At 46.5% G+C, this 20887-nt stretch overlaps 1 protein-coding gene across 10 annotated transcripts in view; it reads left to right on the top strand.

Annotated features, from left to right (window-relative positions):
* SRGAP2 (SLIT-ROBO Rho GTPase activating protein 2) overlaps positions 1-20887 on the top strand; it is a 276234-nt gene that overhangs the window by 102260 nt on the left and 153087 nt on the right. For all 10 annotated transcript variants that reach the window (XR_007130747.1, XM_047752470.1, XM_047752469.1 and 7 more), the window contains exon 3: positions 6887-7079. Coding sequence is in view for 9 of the 10 variants with exons in the window: in XM_047752470.1 (XP_047608426.1) it covers positions 6887-7079 (193 nt within the window). In the remaining variant the exon portion in view is untranslated. The remainder of the gene's footprint in view (positions 1-6886; positions 7080-20887) is intronic.

Raw genomic sequence — 20887 nt, forward strand, 5'->3', positions numbered from 1 at the left:
CTTAGAGAAAATTCCAGAAGAAGGAGATGAATTTTGAAAGAGGGAAAGGAGAGGGCTAATTGCTTTGGGTTGGAAGCACTAAGCTGAGCAAATTCCCCTAGTACTCTGCTGACTGATGAATTCCCTGGGTGTTCTCTGAGGTAAGGACAGTTTTCCGAGGATTATGTCACCTGCATTGGCAGGTGTTATATAATTTAGAGTCTCCATGATTGTTGCTGTGGCAGGGCCTTACTGTTTCTGTTAAATGATCGGTATCCTGTTAGGTCTAGTTTTTCTTTGAATTTCATCCATTTTGTGACCCTTCAGCATCTTTCTAAAAAGAAAATGAGCCTCTTTCTAACTCCCAGGACCGGTGTAGTTAGGCTCTCACCTGTGGCTACGCATGGACAAGGAGTCAGCACGTCCTACGGGGGGCTTTTCTGGATGTGTCTGCTGATCCTGGATTTGAACTCATGCATAAAAAGGGTCCTTGCCAGGTTTGGATGGGACACCATTTGGAAATGATGGAATGGTGATCTGCTGGTGGAGTTCAATGTCATGGCCAAGCTTTGCTGTCCTAAGGGACAGCTTCTAAAATTTGCTTTGTTCCCATCGTGGCGCAGCAGAAATGAATCCGACTAGGAACCATGAGGTTGCGGGTTCGATCCCTGGCTTTGCTCAGTGGGTTAAGGATCCGGCATTGCCGTGAGCTGTGGTGTAGGTCGCAGACTCGGCTCGGATCTGGCGTTGCTGTGGCTGTGGTGTAGGCCGGCAGCTGTAGCTCCGATTGGACCCCTAGCCTGGGAATCTCCATATGCCACAGGTGTGGCCCTAAAAAGCAAAAAAAAAAAAAAAAGTTTGCTTTAAGAATATTCAGTGCAGAACTGAAATTCAGCCCATACAAGTGGAGAAATGGAAACCAAGAATTCCTTCCTCCTTTTGGTGCCTGTTTGTTGGGCCATTTTCCCTTGAGCTGACAGGAAGGTGCTCAACAGGACATGCTGTTTTGCTGGGATTAAATTTTTTTAATGAGATATCACTCACATACCATAAAATTTACCCCTTTGAAGTGTACAATTTTGGGTTCTTTCCTTTCTTTCTTTCTTTCTTTTCTTTTCTTTTTAGTAGTCTCAAGATTGTGCACTCTCACCAGGATCTAGTTCCAGAACTGTGGGGTTCAATTTTGACTCAACTCTTTGAATGAAATACTAATCAAAGGTCAACTCTGATTTTCAGGAAACTTGTTCTAAAACGTGGGCCCCTTTTTCAAGGGAAGCTGTAGTTTTTATTCACATCATTTTTTATAAACAGGAGGAGTCAGATGACATTGAAATTTTCTCAGTATTTTTGCTTGATCTCTTTTGCCTGTTGCTGATAAGTTCAAAATATTTGGTCTTTCGGTGGGGGCTTATTACCTGACTGTGTTATGATAAAGAATATTTGAAGCAGGAGTTCCCTTCGTGGCTCAGTGGAAACGAATCCGACTAGGAACCATGAGGTTGCAGGTTCGATCCCTGGCCTCGCTCAGTGGGTTAAGGATCCGGCACTGCCATGACCTGTGGTGTAGGTCACAGACCTGGATCGGATCTGGCATTGCTGTGCCTGTGGCAAAGGCTGGCAGCTACAGCTCCGATTAGACCCCTAGCCTGGGAACCTCCATATGCCGCGAGTGCGACCCTAAAACAGACAAAAAGACCAAAAAAAAAAGAATATTTGAAGCAAAAGCAGTAAGACTGTCTTGCTTTCTTTTCCCTCCTCTTCTTGTCAAGTCATGCTTCCTGAGGGCAGGGCTTGGGCCTGTTTTGTCCTCTGTCACCAATACCTAGCACAGGGTCTGTCCTACAGTAGGACCTCAGTAAAGATTTGCTGCATAAATGGGCTGTATGAGGTGCCCGGGGAGCTCATTTTTGACTTGCATCCCTCCAGCATGGCGACCTTTGTACTTGGGCTTTCTAGATGGCCAGGGAATTCATTTGTAGTCCTGAGATGCAGCTGCTTCTAGAAAAAGAGACCTTGACTTCTTCCAGGGAAGTTCTAGGGACAGAACCTACAAAGACCCCATCATCCACAGCTCCCAGAAACTCTCATCCAACTATAAACTGGATTTGCAAAGGCTTCTTGAATCGGCGTGCTAGAGCCCAGTGTGGGTGGCGTGAGTTTGTGTCTTTGAGTGTACACACGTGTGCACGTGCATACTTGGCCTAAGCACGCTGGAACTGTGTGGATGGAACTGTGAGGATTCCTCCATGGTTTTATAAATCGCCCCTTTCTTCTTTCTACCCTCATAGTTTATTGGTAAGCCAGAGTGCACAGGGGCCTCCAGCCTGGGCACATGGCCCAGGCATGCTGGCATTCAGTGGCCTATTGTTTCCTGCCCCTTGTATGCAGGGCCAGAGGACTGGGGCTGGCACAGCTGCCTTCTTGGGGACCATTGTTTGTCTTTGCAACAGCAGTGGTGGCAAAAGCCTGAAGCAGCACATTTTGCCCCGGACAGAGCACCCATTCTGTCTTGGAGCTGCAGGCCTGGAGATGGGGGTGGTCGGACTCTCCGTTCCGTGCATGGGCTCTGAGGGTATGAGGGTGGGAGCTGGGGCGGCTTCTTCCAGGCAGGTTGTGGGGGAGGGGAGACGCTCTGTGTGCTGCATCACACAGTAACCAGAGTGGCAGGTGATATCTGTGAGCAGAACCTCTCCTTCTTCTGGATCCGGGTGGGGATGGTGCAGTCTCACTTCCTCCAAAGCCGCCCTGTGGAGTAGATCTAGGAAGCAGGAAGGGTTCCCGCCTGGTTGTGGACTCGTTGAAACATGGGCAGCTAAATGAGTCACCGGGCTGCTCCAAACTTGACTCTGGGGGCCTGAGTCACCACCCCAGCTGGAAGGTGGGGAAGGGGACATTCCAAGGGTGGGAGCCAGAAAACTATGAGCTCCCCAGAAAGACGCCGGAGACTCCAAACTCTTGTTCCATTTCTCCTGTTTCCTTGCCCCACTGTCAACCTCTTTGACAAGTCAAGGGAAACCTTAATTTGGCTTCAGCACCTCTTGCACCAAATTGTATGACCCTTTTGGTAAGTTACTTGGCGAGTCATGCTTCAGTTTTCTCATCTGTGCACCCAGGATAATTGGGGACACCTTAGAGGCTTGTTGTAAAGATGAAATGAGATGATGTGTATAAAGGCCCATCAAGGAGTTCCTGCTGGGGCACAACAAGATCAGCACTCTCTTGGGAGCACTGGGACGTACGTTCAATCCCCAGCGCTGCAACGTGGGTTGAGGATTCAGCATTGCTGCAGCTGGGCTTCGGTCGCACCTGCGGCTCAGATCTGATATCTGGCCAGGGAACTCCATCTGCCAAGGGGTGGCCAAAAAAGAGAAAAAATAAATAAATGCATATGTAATTAAAGGCCCATGAAAGGTGCTCAGTAAACGGAGGCTCCCCTTCTTTCCTTCCGGGACCCAGAGGGGATGCTTGAGGGCGGGGTCCGTTCGGGTAATGCCACCCATTCATTGAGGCGTCTGAGGAGGTCGGGATGCAATTCTGTGCAGGCTGGATGTACATGGGGCCTTCTTAGATTAATTCACTTATCTTAAAAGCCTCCTAGGAATTGCTTATGCCTCAGACAGGACAGCCCTGGGGTGGCTTCATGGTTGTCGTGGGAGGTTGCTTAGCCTCCCCTTCTTTGGGCAAAGGTGGACATCAACTCTCCTAAAGCATTCCCTTCTCTGCTCCCCTGGTTAGGGAGTTTATTGAGGCAAAGTCTTACATGAATTACAAGTGACTCAGGGAGGGCTGACAGCCCCTTTGCCTGTCCACATCCTCTTGTACATCTGTTACTGACTAGGTACCTGGAAAGCCTTATCACCCCAGACACTCTGATTCTTATTTAATGGACAAGTTGTAAGGAGTATCAGTGAGCCTTGTGAATGGCCTCTCCTCCCAGCCTGCCCACCCAGTGGCTACTATTGCCAGCTACTACCTCTGTCTGTCAAAGATAGAAGTGGGACAGGGAGTTCCCATTGTGGTTCAGTGGGTTAAGAACCTGACTAGTATCCGTGAGGATGCAGGTTCGACCTCTGGCCTCACTCGGTGGGTTAAGGATCCGGCGTTGCCACGAGCTGCAGTGTAGATCTCAGATGAGGCTTGGATCTAGCGTTGCTGGGGTAGGGGTGTCGGCCGGCAGCTATGGCTCCAATTTGACCCCTAGCCTGGGAACTTCCATATGCTGTGGGCTGGGCCCTAAAAAGACCAAATAAATAAATAAATAAATAAATAAATAAATGAGATAAAAGTGGGGCGGATGCCTCCTGGAGGAGGCGTCTCGACAAGGGCTGTTGCCTTTAAGAGGCCCAGAAATCCCTGGCAAGAGCCAGATGCCTGATGTGCCCTCTGCAGATCTTTCCCCCTACACCCTTGTAATCAGACTCCAAAAAAACAGAGAACAAGAGAGCTTTGATGAGTGATGAGGTAGGCGGCTTTTCTGCGCAGCCTTCTGTCTGCTTGAAACAATCCTCCGGTGCTCAGTTTCAGTTCAGGTGAGGTCACCCCAGGCCTGGTTGGCATTGATGGTTGGCCCGGGGGAGGCAGGGGGACGAAGAAGGGGAGAACTACATTTACAGATCACCTGAGATCACCCCCAAAGAACCAGAGGCAGTACATCCTGATATCTGTAAAAAGAAAGAGACAAAAATGAAGACCAGTATGGATGATGGACCCCCAGCTACTCCAAGGCAAGAGTAAATGCACCATGTACCCATCCCTTTTGCTTCATAGAAGGAGTGGTTGGCAGACTTTTCCACATCATAGCTCCATTCCTGGATTCACGTCTGATTTATCCACAGCTCAGAAGAAAACTCTGGATTCTGAGAATTCCTGTTGTGTGTGGATTACGAACCCAACTAGTTAGTATCCATGAGGATGTGGGTTTGATCCTTGGCTTCGTTTAGTGGGTTAAGGATCCGGCATTGCCATGAGCTGTGGTATAGATTGCAGATGAGGCTTGGATCTGGCGTTGCTATGGCTGTGGTGTAGGCTGGCAGCTGCAACTCCAATTCAACCTCTAGCCTGGGAACTTCCATACGCCACAGGTGCAGCCATAAAGGGGAAAAAAAAAAAAAAATCCCACACCCCCACCCCATGCATTGCCGAGCATAGACAGAAAGCATTGTTACAGTTCTGTTACTGGGGAATGAATTTGGTGCGTGCATAAGGAAAGGCATAATAATACAGGTGCTCTTTTTCCCTGGCAGTGGAGTCACTATCACTTCCTATGGTATTGGAGCTGAGCAGGCTTCTGGGGAGAAGGAGATGAAAGAAATGACTCCATTGTGACTCAGATGGAGATTGGGACATAACCTCAGGAAGATATGCATTGCAGGCCTTCCCTGAGCTGAAAAGCAGCCTGGCTTTGACAAGCTGCTTCCTGCAGGTGCCAGGTCTCTTGTCAGGAACAAATGCACTATTGCATTTGAGGCAGATCTGGTTGTATCTGAAGTGGCCACTGCTGCATTTCCAGAGAGGGTGCTTGCTAGTCCGGTATGAGGATGCTGGCCAGCCAGAAAGCTGCTGCGCTAGAGTAACTTCACCAGAAATACTTCCAGCTTTGACACAGCAGAAGCTCTGAGCATCCGTGAGGATGAAGCAACAGAGATATGAGTGATATTTGCTGGTGAAACTATCAGCTTCTTGAAGACTGATTTACATTCAAAGATATTGGAATGGAATCTGATTGACGGTGAGGTTTGCTTGCCTAGAAGTTGGGGGGAGGGGCTTGTTTCATTGTTAATTGCCACTGCCCTTCTATCTCCATTAAAATATCCCGACTCCTCCCCCTACTTAATGACATTGCAGAAAAACATTTTGAAATAATGGGAGAAAGTTTAAAGAGTTGGAGTTTGAGGAGTTACTGTTGGAGTTTGAGGAGTTTCTGTGCAGCAGAAATAAATCTGACTAGAACCCATGAGAATGAAGTTCTATCCCTGGCCTTGCTTAGTGGGTTAGGGATCCAGCATTGCCGTGAGCTGTGTTGTAGGTTACAGACTCAGCTAGGATCCTGAGTTGCTGTGGCTGTGACTGTGGCTGTGGCCGTGGCCGTGGCCGTGGCTGTGGCCGGCAGCTGCAGCTACGAATCAACCCCTAGCCTCAGAATTTCCATATGCCACGGGTGCAGCCCTAAAAAAAAAGCAAAAAAAACAAAACAAAAACAAAAAACAGTTGGAGTTTGGGCCCTTAAGTCACGCTGTGTGGGTTTGAATCCCAGCTCCACCACCTAGTAGCTTGACTTCCTCAAGAGTCGGTTTTCTTGTCTTTAAATTAGGGATGAAAATAGTACCTACCTCCTAGGATGAGAGAATTCATTAGGCGCCCTGCCAGAGGACAGCCCCGATTCTGACACTGCGTTGGAAAAGGAGCAGTCAATTGCTTCTTAAGTGGTAGCTCTGAATATGATTATATCTGATAAGCAGCTTCTCTTAAATGATTTATTTTTTAATTTTTAAAAAATTTTATGAGAGTATAGTTGGCTTACAGTGTTGTGTTAGTTTCAGGTGTACAGCAAAGAGATTCAGTTATACATATATGTATTTCCATTCTTTTTCAGATTCATTTCCCGTACAAGTTATTTCAGAATATTGAGTAGAGTTCCCTGTGCTATATACAGTATCTTTTAAATGATTTAGCTGATCCATGGTGTCATTGTTCTCCAAGGGTCTGAAAAGAGTTGGTGAGTTTTTGGTGATGCTTCCCATCACGTGGCCAGTATGGGCTTGCTTTTGTTTTTGCCTTTTTTTTTTTTTAATTAAAAGCTTTACGTTTCGCAGAGGTCAGGGAACAACTAAATGGAAGGGGTCAAGGTTGGCGTTCTGGTTTTTTCCAGGGATCTCTGTCTGACTGCCTCACCTGGCTTTTATTGCAGAGATCCGCGCTCAGCTCACAGAGCAGATGAAATGTCTGGACCAGCAGTGTGAGCTCCGGGTGCAGCTGTTGCAGGACCTCCAGGACTTCTTCCGGAAGAAGGCTGAGATCGAGATGGACTACTCCCGCAACCTGGAAAAGCTGGCAGAGCGCTTCCTGGCCAAGACGCGAAGCACCAAGGACCAGCAGTTCAAGTAGGGACCTTGGGAATGGGGTCCAGGATGGAGGGAGGCAACTGTATTCATGAAATGGGTGACCTAGTGACCTCACATTGGCTGAGGGTTGGGAGACCTCAAGAGCTTCTCTTTTTCCAGATCTGTCTTACGTGCCGTTTGACATCCTGGAGATATCAGAATAGATGATAAACCATGCTTATAAAATCAGCAAACAGCTTGATAGCTCTTCCTATGTGCCAAGCGTGGTTCTAAGGGCTTTTACATTTATGTTAATTCAATCTTCACAACTCCATATTTAGTTCTTCTTTTATTGCCAGCTAACAGATGAGGAAACTGGGTCATCAAGAGGTTAAGGAATTGATCAAGATACCTCTCTCTCTCTCTCTCACTCACAAACCACACACCCCTAGTAAATAAATACTCTCTCCCCTCTCTCTCACTCACAACTCACACACACCCCTGGTAAATAAATAACAGAGCTGGGATTCAAACCCAGGCAGTCTGGCTCCAGAGTCTGTGTTCTTAACCATTTCATCCATCTGTCTCTAATGGGCAGAAATGATGCTGCAGCCCTTCCTCTAAGTTGCTGCACAGACAGTTGCTGAGCTCTGTTCCTTCCACATTTACAATATTTTATACGACTGGCCCCTTCACTCTATTCTCACTGCCATTGCCCTGGTTTAGCTCATCATCATCTCTGCCTGAATGATTTGAGTACTTGCTGTGTCATCGATAGCAGAGGTTTTCAATCCTGGCTGCACATTAGAATTCCCTGGAGAACATTTTTTCAAATGCTGAAATCTGGGCCCCACTCCAGATCAATTAAATCCGAATCTCTGGGAGTAAGGCCTGGGTAACAGTGTGGTGTAAAAGCTTCCCAGATGATTCTAACAATCAGCATTGGGGACCACAGTCCCCAGCTTCTCCCCAGTCCAGTCTGCCTGGTGCACTGTTATCAGGTGTCATCTTCCTGGAACACACTGGGGATCAGGCAGCTTCTCTGTGCAGTGGCTCCCCGCTGTCTGTATTCTTGATACTCAAGATGTGTTCTCCCAAGATCAGCACAGCCTGGGTGCTGGAAAGGCAAAATCCCAGGTCCTATCCCCAGATCAGCTGTGACAAGATCCCCAGGTGATTTGTGTGCGCAGTTAAGTCTGAGAGGTGCTGCGCTATTCACAACACTGTACACCCCTTGGCTTGGTCTTCAAGCCCCTCTACATCTGGCTTGACTAGCTTTCCAACCTTATTTCCTGTTTCTGCTCCACTATACCATAGCCAAACAGAACAGCAACTCCACTGGGCCTTTGCTTAAACTGTTATTTGAACTGAAGGTGTCCATTCTTCACGTCTGCATGTCTAAGCAATAGTCATCTTTTAATGCATGTTGCATGCATTGCAAATGCAACTTGTTTGAAGAAACTTTTCCTATTCTCCCAGAAGAATAGTCTCCCTCTTTTAAATTCTTATAGCATTTTTGTTATTCTTGTTCTTTGTTATTATTGTTATTTTTGTCTTTTGTCTTTTTGGGGCCACACCTGCAGCATATGGAGGTTCCCAGGCAAGGGGTCAAATCGGAGCTGTAGCCGCTGGCCTACACCACAGCCATAGCAACACGGGATCTGAGTCACACCATAGGATCTGGCCTACACCATGGCTCACGGCAACGCCAGATCCTTAACCCACTGAGCAAGGCCAGGGATCAAACCTGTGTCCTCATGGATGCTCGTCAGATTCGTTTCCGCTGAGCCATGCTGGGAACTCCTGTTGTTTTTTTTTTAATTAGGATATCCAGCAGTGTCTGCCTTATATGACCCTCCCTTAGTGAACTTTGTGCGCTTTTCCGATTTATCTTCAGTCTCCCACAGTGCCTAATGTAATAGCTAATGCATGCTCCCATTGGATAATACATCCAGTGTTGTTGGATGAGTAAACGAATGAGTGAATTTGAGAATTAACGCCAAGTGTATCTTACTTCCCTCTATTTTCTGTTTTTGTTTACGTCCTAATAACTTGGGACACAATTTTATTTTTACAAGCCATCTCTGAGCAATGAATATGGAGGCTCAGATTAAGGAGAACATATGACACTTTCAGTAGAAGCCAGAGTGAGAATTTCTTCCAGATGTTTTGTCCTCAGAGTCCCTTATCTTTTCCAAGTCCTATTCTCTTTATGATAAGCAATCCTGAGAGAATAAAATGTTATTTTAGTATGTGATAAATGAAGGTTTGGGGAAGGAATTATTTGCTTTAGAAAACTGATTCAAAGTTGGATTTATTCTCTTGATAAACTCCTCCTAAGTCTAAAATAGCATTTGATTTTTCAGTACTATAATATATTCTTAGCTTAAGGATATATTTGCTATAAATTAAGGTAGAGATATGCTAAACTGCCCTGATCAAGATGACCTACAAGAAACAGTGTATTTTCTCCAAGGCTGGAAGAACTGATTTCTCTTCTGATAAAACTGGTACCTGACTTCCTTTGCCCCAAACAGCCAGTGAGTGTTTATTGAGAGCCAGCGATGTGCTCCATGTTGTACAAACACCAGAAGATACAAGGCACGTTTATTGTGTGTATTCATAGGGGGCCATATCTGGTGGGAGAGAAAAGATTGTTAATATAGGAAGCAATTAGAGAATAAAGACACTAATGGCCTCATTAAGAGATCATTGGTTTTCTGTAGACTATCGATGTGATAAGAGGTCAGTGATAAATCATCAGAGATAGATAAAGAATCTGGAGTAGTGAGGAGTGTTTTCATGAAGCAAGTGGGACTTAGGTTAGGCTTTAAAAGTAGATTTGTGTGGGAGAGCAGGTGCACGAGAGAGGAAGCAGAAATGTTTGGTGGTGAGGCAGGAGAGGGGCTAGTGGGCGATGCACCTCCATTAAAATGAAGGTTCTTGGAGTTTGCTTGTGGCTTGGTGGGTTAAGGATCCGGCTGTGTCACTGTAGTCGCTCGGGTCACTGCTGTGATGTGGGTTCAGTCCCTGGCCCGGGAACGTCCCCATGCTGTGCGTGGGGCTAAAAAAAAAAAAAAAATCAGACACTTTAACAATTAAAAAAAAAAAAAGGAAGGTTCTTATTCATTCAACAAATGTCCATTGCACATTCCTGAATTCCTTCAGGACAGACAAGTGAACAGTGTCTGGGCTGTAACAGTGAACAAGTACCATCTTCCACATGGCACTATAGCAGAATGAGGAAACAGGCACTGAACACATCACACAGATGAGTCAAGGGTAAGTGTTGCAAAACGAAAGGACAAAGGGCTGCAAGCACTCATAGAGGGGACTTCCTACCCCTTTGGCTGTCATTTTATGGCTAGGTTCCTTGAAGAGCTTCCTGTAGGATCTGATATTGAATAGCAATCTACTTATTCAGCAGACCCTTTTAAATGCCTACTGGGTACTGTGTTCTGTGCTGATTTCTGTAGCAACTGAGATAAGCTCTGGGATCTTGGCGCATAGGGAAAAGAGACATGGAAATAATACAGTGTCAAAAAGGGCTTTCACAAAGGTGTGTGCAAGATATTACGAGAACACGGTATTTTCAAAAGCAGTGGAAGAGAAGGTTTCGATAAGTAGAGAAGACCTCGTAGTGGTTCTTTGACAGCCAAGCAGGGGAGTTGCGATCTGATGTGACAGCATGCTAGTGAGCCCTCTGGGCTCTTGTGTGGGAAAGCGATAAGAGGAAAAATCGTAGAAGAATGTGTTTTTCGGCCAGAGAAGGCCAAGGTGGGGGTTGTGGGTGGGAGGGATAATCCAGGTACAGTGGGAGAGCAAAAAAGAATGGGGAGGAAGGGCATATAGTCAGGAAATATGCAAGACCCTGGAGAGGACTGGGTAACTGGGTAAAGAACTGTAAGGGTCAGAGGTGACGCCATGTCTCTAACCTGGTGACCTGGAAGAATGGGGCCATCTTGATAGAAGTGAGGATGTTGAGGGAGGACCTGCTGTGAATGGGGAGCCTGCTCTGGACAGGTTGGTGTTGGGGCAGTGGGAGGCCTTCACGTGGAGACGTGGTACTACTGAGGTAAGAGGTGATGACTAGGAATGGAGAGCAGATTCTCAAGTGTAGAAGTGATTATGCGAGATATGAAATGATACGAACTCAGGGAAGAGCAGGAAGAACAAAGAAACCAGGACCCAAGGCTGGGGCACATTCAACTTTAGGGAGTAGTAAGTGTTAATTACTAGGCGTTCCTTTGTGGCTCAGCGGTCATGAACCTGATTAGTATCCATGAGATTGTGGGTTCGATCCCTGGCCTCGCTCAGTGGGTTAAGGTCCGGCGTTGCTGTGAGCTGTGGTGTAGGCTGGCAGCTGTAGCTCCTGTTCAACCCCTAGCCTGGGAACCTCCATATGTCGTGGGTGCGGCCCTAAAAACACAAAAGAATAAAAGTAAATAGGAATCCCCATTATGGTACAGCAGAAACGGATCTGACTGGTATCCATGAGGATGCAGGTTTGATCCCTGGCCTCGCACAGGGAGTTGGGGATCTGGCATTGCCCTGAGCTGTAGTGTAGGTCACAGACCCAGCTCGGATCTTGAGTTGCTGTGGCTGTGGTGTAGGCTGACAGCTGCAGCTCCGATTCGACCCTTAGCCTGGGAACTTCCATATGCCGCGGGTGCAGCCCTAAAAAATAAAAATAAAATAAAAATAATTTAAAAAATAAAAAAATAAATAATTTAAAAAATTACTAGAAAGAGAATTTACCAGAAGGGGGTAAGGGAGGGAAGAAGGAGGGGAACCAAAGAAGGCGAGAGTGAAATTTTTTTTTAAGAACTTAAAAGGATGGAAGCTACAAGTTCCCGTCATGGCTCAGTGGTTAACCAATCTGACTAGGAGCCATGAGGTTACAGGTTCGATCCCTGGCCTCACTCAGTGGGTTAAGGATCCGGTGTTGCTGTGAGCTGTGGTGTAGGTTGCAGACACGGCTCAGATCCTGCGTTGCTGTGGCTCTGGCGTAGACTGGTGGCTACAGCTCTGATTAGACCCCTAGCCTGGGAACCTCCATATGCCGCAGGAGTGGCCCTAGAAAAGGCAAAAAGATAAAAAAAAAAAGATGGAAGGTAAAGTAGGATCGTGTTGTCTGATGGAAATGGTGTCTTTCAAATAGAAGATCTGTGAAAGTTAAAGCTAGTCATTCTTACTGGTACGCTCCCATTCTAAGGCCTTGTGAGAGAGGCAAAGATGACTAAAACGACCCTCAAACCCAAGAGCTTTCAATCTGTTAGAGTGAACCATGAGATTGCTCAGTTTGCGGGGACAAAACTGGTCACACAATGGCCGTTTCATGGGGTCCAGCCCAATAGACGAGGCCATGAGACATACACTTTCACCACAGGCAAGGCGGTAAGAAGGTCAGTGGGGGAATCCAGACAGCATCCTACCTTCATACATAATTTATTCCTAAAAACATATATGCGTTTTACGTGGAGTAGGTGGCTTCTGTTACTGTAAGAATATGTGTGAAATTCTGCATTCTCCCTCACCTGATGGTTCTTGGAGCATTTTGTACCTTGTCTTCAATGTTCTTTTTGCCACAGTTGAATCCGTGGTCTGCCTGCTTCAGTCCAGCTAGCATCTGAGGACGCCTTGGGGCTGATGGTTTCTAACCTTGTGCTGTTCATCCAGTGATGAGACTCGACTTCTCAACCTAACACTCGAAGCAGCGCTTGCAGTTTTCCACTGTCCCCTCTTTGTTGTAAGAGGGAACTCAGTGTTCAGGTGTTTGCCCGCACCAACGTTGCTGTGCCCAGACAAGCACGCAGCTAAAGCTGAACTGGCGCTTGGCAGGCTGCACCACCACCAGGCCAAGCTTGAAACATTTGTTAGCAACTGAAAATTAACATTTGGGGCCCAGGAAAGGCTTTTTAGGCATGTCTGTTTTGATTAGGGTATTGGTTTAGCAGTTCTAATAGATCCAAATAATAGTATCCCGTACAAGGTAGAGGTTGATTTTTCTCTCGTGTAATCATCTGGGTCTTAGCCATCCAGGGCTGTGTCGGGCTCCTTATTCCACCCCTGGAGGCTTTCCCTTGTTTGTGTGACCCAAGGTGGCTCCCTGCCACCATGTCCCCATTCCAGCCAATGGGAAAAGCACAAGAGCCAGGGGCAGGTACATCCTTTTCCTTTAAGGGTGCAGTCTGGAAGTGGCACATATGTCCCTCAGCTCACATCTGACTGGCATGCTTGTACTGAGCTGCAAGGGAGGCTGGCTAATGGTGATATTATTCTGGAGACCAGAGAGTAGTTTTATTAATATAGCGGAGGGGGGAACTAGTGGGGGACAGTTAGCAGCCTCTGCCACGTTGTCTGTGTGTGATCTGTGAGAGGGCAGGTGTATGAAAGAGCACTTCATTCCTCCACTTTGTAAAGCGTCATAAATGCACCGAGAAGAGAGGGCTTTATGGGGGTGAAGTTCACTGGATGGGAAATGGAAACATACCCTTCTTACCCTGGTGCCAATGCAAGGGATTGCTTTTGTAACTCCTTTGAGACAATGCAGAAATTGTAGAAGGGAGGGAAAAAGATCGGGAAGGAAGCCGTTGAGGCAGAGAGAGCAGTGTTGATACAGGCACCAGAGTTGCAAAAAACCAAACTGCTAGGTTAAGTCACCTGTTTTGCCAAAGAACAGGATGGTAAATGTGATAATGCCATTAAGCCTGGAAACCTTGGGAGGGATCACATTACAGTGGTCCATGAATGCCAGGTGACAAGAGTTTGGGCTTTATTCTGCAAGCCTGGGGGAGCCATTGATAATTTCTGAGCATCATTATGGATGGCTCTGCTTCGGAAAGGTAACCATGGCAACCGTGCATAAGATCAGCTGGAGCAGAGAGGCTGTAAGGATGGGATGGCAGTGGGCCTAAGGTTAATGTGGGCCGAGACTGCAGTCGTGCCCCAGGAAATAGAAAAGATGGGTCAAACGTGAGGGCAAGAAGCAGCTGAAGTTAAAGAAGCTGGGACAGAGGAAGGGCTGTCGGTTTCCTGGGTTTCTGGAGCCGCAGTTGTACTGTATTTTCATTCAGCCTGGAGAAGTGTGGCCTGATTTTGCTGACTCTAGGGCTGGTCCCTAGAATAGTTCATTCTCTGCCCAGAGCATCTCGGCGGGCACTCGTCACCTCCCCCAGAGCCATAGCAGCTGTTGGCCCAGCAATGCCATGAATTTGTCTCCCTGTGCTGCCAGGAGAGCAGCTGCCAGCGGCAGCCCTGGACAGACGCGTCTCAGGGACATGGAAACTATTCAACTTGGGATGGGGCAGGTTGGCCAGGGCCAAAATTGGTCTACATGGATTCGTCCCACCCTCTTCCAGGCCAGTTTCTCAACCTGGCTAGATTTCAGCCCCTCATACTGGGTTAGGTTGGGTGGCTTTTTTTTTTTTTTTTTTTTTTTTAGTTTTAAGTAACCACATTTAGGGACAAACACTGCTGAATGCTATTTTCATCTTCTCTTGGACAACTCCTTACCCTGGAGGCCATTACCCTGTTGCTCTTTGGCTTTGCTTCCTCTTCTGCTTTTCTCCTGCTCACCTTGTGTCCTCTCCCACACTGTCTCAGTGCAGACACCCTCATAAAGCTCACCCAACTCTGACTCCATTGCAGAGTCTCATCCCGGGTACCCACCCCCCTTTCTCTTCCCCCTACAGGTAGAACTCTAGCAATTATTTGTATCTGTCGTATTCTGCTTTGTTTAAGATGGGTAATAGGGCTTCCTCTGTCCCTTTGAATTGTGGGAGGGCCCTATTAATGTCTGAAATTCTATCTGCCTGGTTTGATGAAGAGCAGAGATATAATATTATGTGAGGGTAGGAAATCTTCCAAGGGAAGATGCTCTTGCATTTTCTTTGGCTCCTTGAAGAGTCTGAATGTATTCCTATTTGTCGCTAAGCCTTTGATTGTCTCTTTTAAGTGGAATCTGTGTTAATATTGCCCAGCAGGACTCTAATTGATAATGCGTTGGCTGTTTTTTCTTTTTTTCTTTTTCTTTTTTTTTCATAGACTTGCTGTAAATTACCTTTCAGTCATAGCTCATTTGGTTTTGATCTCCTGCTTTGAATAACTTAGTTCTTTCTTTTATTTTGAGGTAGGCTTTTTTTTTTTCCTGTTAAGTTTTTAGAGGAATACACTCTCATTTCTATCCCACTGTGTCCCTTACAGAGACCTTATGCTACTTTATAACCCATGGCCAACATCTTTTCTGTCTTTCTTCCAGCTTTTCCTTCTCAACAACAAATATTGGTTGAACTTTTTTTTTTGCTTTTTAAAAATTTATTTATTTATTTTTGCTTTTTAGGGCCACACCCGAGGTGTATGGAGATTCCCAGGCTAGGGGTCAAATTGGAGCTACAGCTGCCAGCCTACACCACAGCCACAGCAACACAGGATCCGAGCCACATCTGCAACCTATACAACAGCTCACGGCAACATTGGCTCCTTAACCCACTGAGTAGGGCCAGAGATCAAACCCAAAACCTCATGGATACTAGTTGGATTTATTTCTGCTACGCCACAATGGGAATTCCTGGTTGAACATTTATTTTTATTTATTTATTTATTTTTTTTTTTTGTCTTTTTGCCTTTTCTAGGGCCACTCCCATGGCATGGGAGGTTCCCAGGCTAGGGGTCTAATCGGAGCTGTAGCCACCAGTCTACACCAGAGCCACAACAACGTTGGATCCGAGCTGCGTCTGCGACCTACACCATAGCTCACAGCAACACCGGATCCTTAACCCACTGAGCAAAGCCAGTGATCAAACCTGCAACCTCATGGTTCCTAGTCAGATTTGTTAACCACTGCACCACGATGGGAACTCCTGGTTGAACATTTTCAAGGTCTTCCTCTAGACTCTTAGAGGAGAGAGATGCAAAGAATAAGACGTCATGTATCTTTCCTGCTTGAGTTTATAATCCAATCAGGGATAAATCATGCCTGACATAATAACACAAATCTTCAGTATAAGGCAAGATGGGGTCAGTACCAAGTATGTACTATAGAAGGTGGGATGCACAGTTGATGAGTCAGGAAACTTTCAGGGAGGAAACGGGATGTGAACCAGTCCTTGATTATGAATCGATTTTTGATAAATGGAGAGAGCAGAAAGGGGAAGATATTATAGTCAGGAGGAAAGTACAAGGCACTTTTGGGGTACAGTTAGGCGACTGGCTTGGTTGGGGTAATATGTATATATGGAGAGACTAGACAAAAGTAGTGAAGACCGTATCATGGCAAACGTTGACTCTTGACTAAGATTTGGGTCTATGCTGTGGACACTGGAAGCTGCTAGGGTCCAAGCTAAGGTGTGAACTCTGCTTAAGGAAGATTAACCTTAATGGTGGTGGTTTGCTCCATGGTGAAGAACTTGAGACAGTGAAACCAGTTGTCACAGGAGGTAGGAAGGATCTAAATTAGGCTGGGAGGGTGGGAACGAAAAGAATAGAAATTGATCCTTCAGTCCATTTAGCAAGTATGTATTGTGCTCTTACCATGTGCCAGACACATGCCCAGCAGACGGATCTGTTCCCTGTGCTCTTGGAGCTTACAGTCTAGGGACAAATGGAAAACACCTGGTGCAGGAAGAGTCTGCAGGAATTGCTGACTGATGGGATTTGGGTTTCAAGTAACCTTGGAGGCACAAAAGAAAGGGCTGCGAAGTTTCTTTTGGACTTGGGTGATTGGTAGATTAATAGGGCCTTTAATAGAAATACCAAAGTTAGGCGAAGGAGCTGGTTTTGAAGGGCTGGAATATGAGAAATCTGGGTTTTGGAAGTTGAGTTTAAGATATCGGAAGGAGGAGTTCCTGTCGTGGCGCAGCGGAAAGGAATCTGACTAGGAAGCATGAGGTGTCGGGTTCAATCCCTGGCCTCGCTCAGTGGGTTAAGGATCTGGTGTTGCCGTGAGCTGTGGTGTAGGTCGCAGATGTGGCTCGGATCTGGTATTGCTGTGGCGTAAGCCAGTGGCAACAGCTGCGATGATCCCTAGCCTGGGAATCTCCATATGCTGCGGGTGCAGCCCTAAAAAGACAAAAAAAAAAAAACAATATTGGAAGGAGATGGAAGCTGATATTTCTGTAACTGATGGAAAATGAAGGGCTGTATTCAGGACAAACGTGTGGATTGTTGAGGTGATGGAGATTTGGGCATATTCATAGAGAGACGATGGTTGAGGCTGTGGAAATAATGGATTTCCCACAGTAAGGGGTTAGGCATTATAAAAGGGAAGTATTCATTGTATCTGTGGTCCTCAGATTGCAGAGAGTGAAAAGGAATTTGAAAGATATATTTATTTGTCCATTCATTCAGGACACACTTGGGGGACCTAATTCTGTACCAGTATTGAGCTAGGTCCTGGGGATGGGAACAAGACAATATCCTATTCTTGCTCACCTTGAATAAGTAGTTTATTAAGGAAATGCACACGGAATGTGAATCTGCTTATCTGGCTGGTTCTGAAGTGTGTAACTATTGGAAGGGATGTGAGGGAGTAGGGCTTAGGTATCTCAGGAATCTGGTAGATGTTCAACCTGCAATACTCCTTTCCAGGGGAGGTTAGGTACACAGTTAATTAAAGAGAAATCCGTGTAGTGTGCACGTTCTTGGCCTTGGGCCCAGTATTTGAACGTGCACAGTCTCTGCAGTTACATCACCTCTCGCGGATGGATTTCTCCTCTGGAAGTGAGTTCAAAGTTGTTCATCAGCCTCCTAGGGTAGCATTAGTTTGAAAAACAAAGTTAGCTGGCCAGGGAGAATGTTATAGCCGTGACTGCCAATCAGGAAGGGGTGGAGGACCAGAAAGTTCCCCTTTGAGTATGGGGTGATTTGGGGGAGGGAAGCAGGAGGAAGCATGAAACTGCCAGAAGGTAGAACCCCTTACTTCCTGGGACCAGTGTGTCACTCATTCATTTGGGACACATTTGGGAGCTGTCTGTCCCTCTGGGGAAGGTTTTGCCCACAATTAGCATCTGGTATTGAGCAAAGCTTGGCTTTCTTTTGCCGTCGCTCAAGCTGACTTTATTTAGAGACTAACAAAAGGTCTGTTGGTGACTTTTTCACAGGCCTGGGCCATATAGAACCTTAAGTGACAGTTGGGTCCTTTTTTTTTTTTTTTTTTTTTGCTATTTATTGGGCCGCTCCCGCGGCATATGGAGGTTCCCAGGCTAGGGGTTGAACTGGAGCTACAGCTGCCAGCCTACACCACAGCTCACGGCAACGCTGGATCGTTAACCCACTGAGCAAGGGCAGGGACTGAACCCGAAACTTCATGGTTCCTAGTCGGATTCGTTAACCACTGCGCCTCAACGGGATCTCCGACAGTTGGGTCCTTTTTGGAAGAGTTGGGCAGTCTCCTCACATGGATGAAAGAGGGTGGATAGAAGAGACACAAGGCAGTTTGGGGGACCATCAAGACAGAGGGGTGGCCTGTCTTTTGAACAGAGAAAGAATTCATTTGAAAGCTCTTTGGAAGGCTTTGCGGCTTAGCAGAAAAAAACTGAGAGCTTTATTCCAGACACATTTGGATCTGCCACTTGCAGCTGTGTGACCTTGACCAAGTCACTTAACCTCGTCTCACTTCAGTTTTCTCATCCGTGAAATGTGGAGAGTCACCCTTGCCTTGAAGAGTGGTTCTAAAGATGAGATATAATACATAGAAAGCATCAGCCTAATGCCTGTAACTTACTAGATGCTCAAAAAAATAGTAGCTGATGTAATTATCATCACTGCAGAAGGTGATTGTCAAGATCACAGGTTCTGGAACCAGATTTCCTGGGCTTGTGATCCTGAATTTTCTACCTAGTAGCTGTGTGAATTTTTTTTTTTTTTTTTTTTAAGGGCTGTATATGGAGGTTCCCAGGCTAGGGGTCAAATCAGAGCTGTAGCCACTGGCCTACGCCACAGCCACAGTCACACCAGATCCGAGCCACATGTGTGACCTACGCCATAGCTCATGGCAACGCTGGATCCTTAACCCACTGAGGGAGGCCAGGGATCGAAACTGCATCCTTGTGGTTACTAGTCAGATTCGTTTCCCCTGAGCCATGATGGGAGCTCCAAGCCGTGTGATTTTAGATGAAGGCTTTTAGTTGCCCCAGTTTTCTTATCGGTAAGTTGTAATAACAGCATCCACCTCGTGAAGTTGTTATGCTGATTACATGAGTTAATGTATGGGAAGCCCTTCGGACAGTGCTTGACCCAGAATAAATGTAAGTAGCCGTGGCAGTTTTTCTTGTCCTCAGGAGTTGGGACCAAATATAGCTATACGAGCTAAAGCCCTGACGAATTAGACTCACCATTTATTCCCCTGCAGAGTTAAGCATTCTTAAGCCTGGCCTTAGGTAATAGAATGTCTGTCTCCATTTTCTTCGGTGACTCCCATGGGACCTCACGAATGACAGGCCCTCTTCCTGCCTCTTGATTTTTCTGATATGGCTGCATTGGGAGGAAGTATGTAATTATGTGACTCTCTATAATTGTACGTCCAGTTCTTAGAAAAACAGCAATTGTGTGTTTTGTCCTCTAAGCGGGCTTAGTCACAAGGTGTCATGAACTACCTTGAACCAGGTATTTAACCCTGGCCTGTTATTTTTAGATCCAGGCTCATCATCGTCCAGAGGAGGTAATTTGTCTCTCCGTCCTCTGATGTCCTTGTCCTCACGGAATTAATAGTTAGTACTAATTGCCAAATCATTAAAGGCACCGTATGGAGGTCCAGAGGTCCCCACTGCACCCTGGGCGAATAAAAGAATACATGTCGTGTTCAGCCTCCTGCAGGGGCCACCATCAAGACCAGCAGGCCAGGGCAGCACAAATCTCAGTGATGAGTCTAACAGACTGTGGTTTACGGGGTTGTTTGTCTCAGGAGGCCAAACAGAAAGCTTCCAAGCTTCTGCGTAAATGGCTTCATATTATCCTTTTAGGGCAGAGAATGATAGAGGGCAGACTGGGAGCAAAACATGCTTTTTATGCACAGTTGGGAGGATGTTGGAGGCTGGGGGCTTCCTGTGTCTCACAGGCTCTGCCGCTGGAATGTCAGCAGACACACCTCAGGCTTTCAGCTCGCGGGAGCCCTGGTGACCGTGTCCCTTAACTACAGTGCTGGGCACAGGGGAACTTTTAAGTATTCATTTCCTTGGCTCTTGTAAGCCCCTCATAATTCCACAGTAGACACAGGAAGCGATGTGAGGCGGGTTTGCAGGATCTTTTCCTTCTCAGGAATTCATAGCCAATTAAGTGAATTGACTTTGATCCAGTTCTCTTTTAAAGGCAGAAGCCATGTCATCTTTATTGGGAGCTGACTGTGGTAAGTGGGAGGGTTTACAAGATAAGAAGAAAAGACAGTCTCTTCCGTGAGGACTCTCATAATTGAAACGGGGAAAATCAGACAGGCTGGGAGAGAATAATAAGCACACATGTGCGCATGGGCACACGGATCTAAAAATAGGACCCCGTGTAAAGCAGGGTTCGGTCGTCACTGGGAAGCAGGGGGAAGAAGGTAGAGGGCTCGGGAGCGCTCACGCTTGGCTCTGCCAGGGGAGGTTAAGGATCACAGTTATGCTCTCTATTAGATTTCGCCCCAAGTTAATTGAAATAAAGACTTTCATGTCTAATTTCTGTACTGCACTGAAGTATCAGGCTCTGAAGAGAAACAGAGTCGTATGCAAAGAGCCCAGGGTTAAGCAAAGACTCAGGGAGAATGAGAAAAAAAGAAGGTTTTGGGTTTTTCAGAGATGAAATCCGTCTCGCCATCTCCTGTCCTGCTATACCCCCAGTGATGATTGGATCAGTGCCCCACGGGTTTTAATTCAAGGAGGATCAATGAGCACAGC

Source organism: Phacochoerus africanus, chromosome 11, assembly GCF_016906955.1.
Source record: "Phacochoerus africanus isolate WHEZ1 chromosome 11, ROS_Pafr_v1, whole genome shotgun sequence".
Lineage (NCBI taxonomy): Eukaryota > Metazoa > Chordata > Mammalia > Artiodactyla > Suidae > Phacochoerus > Phacochoerus africanus.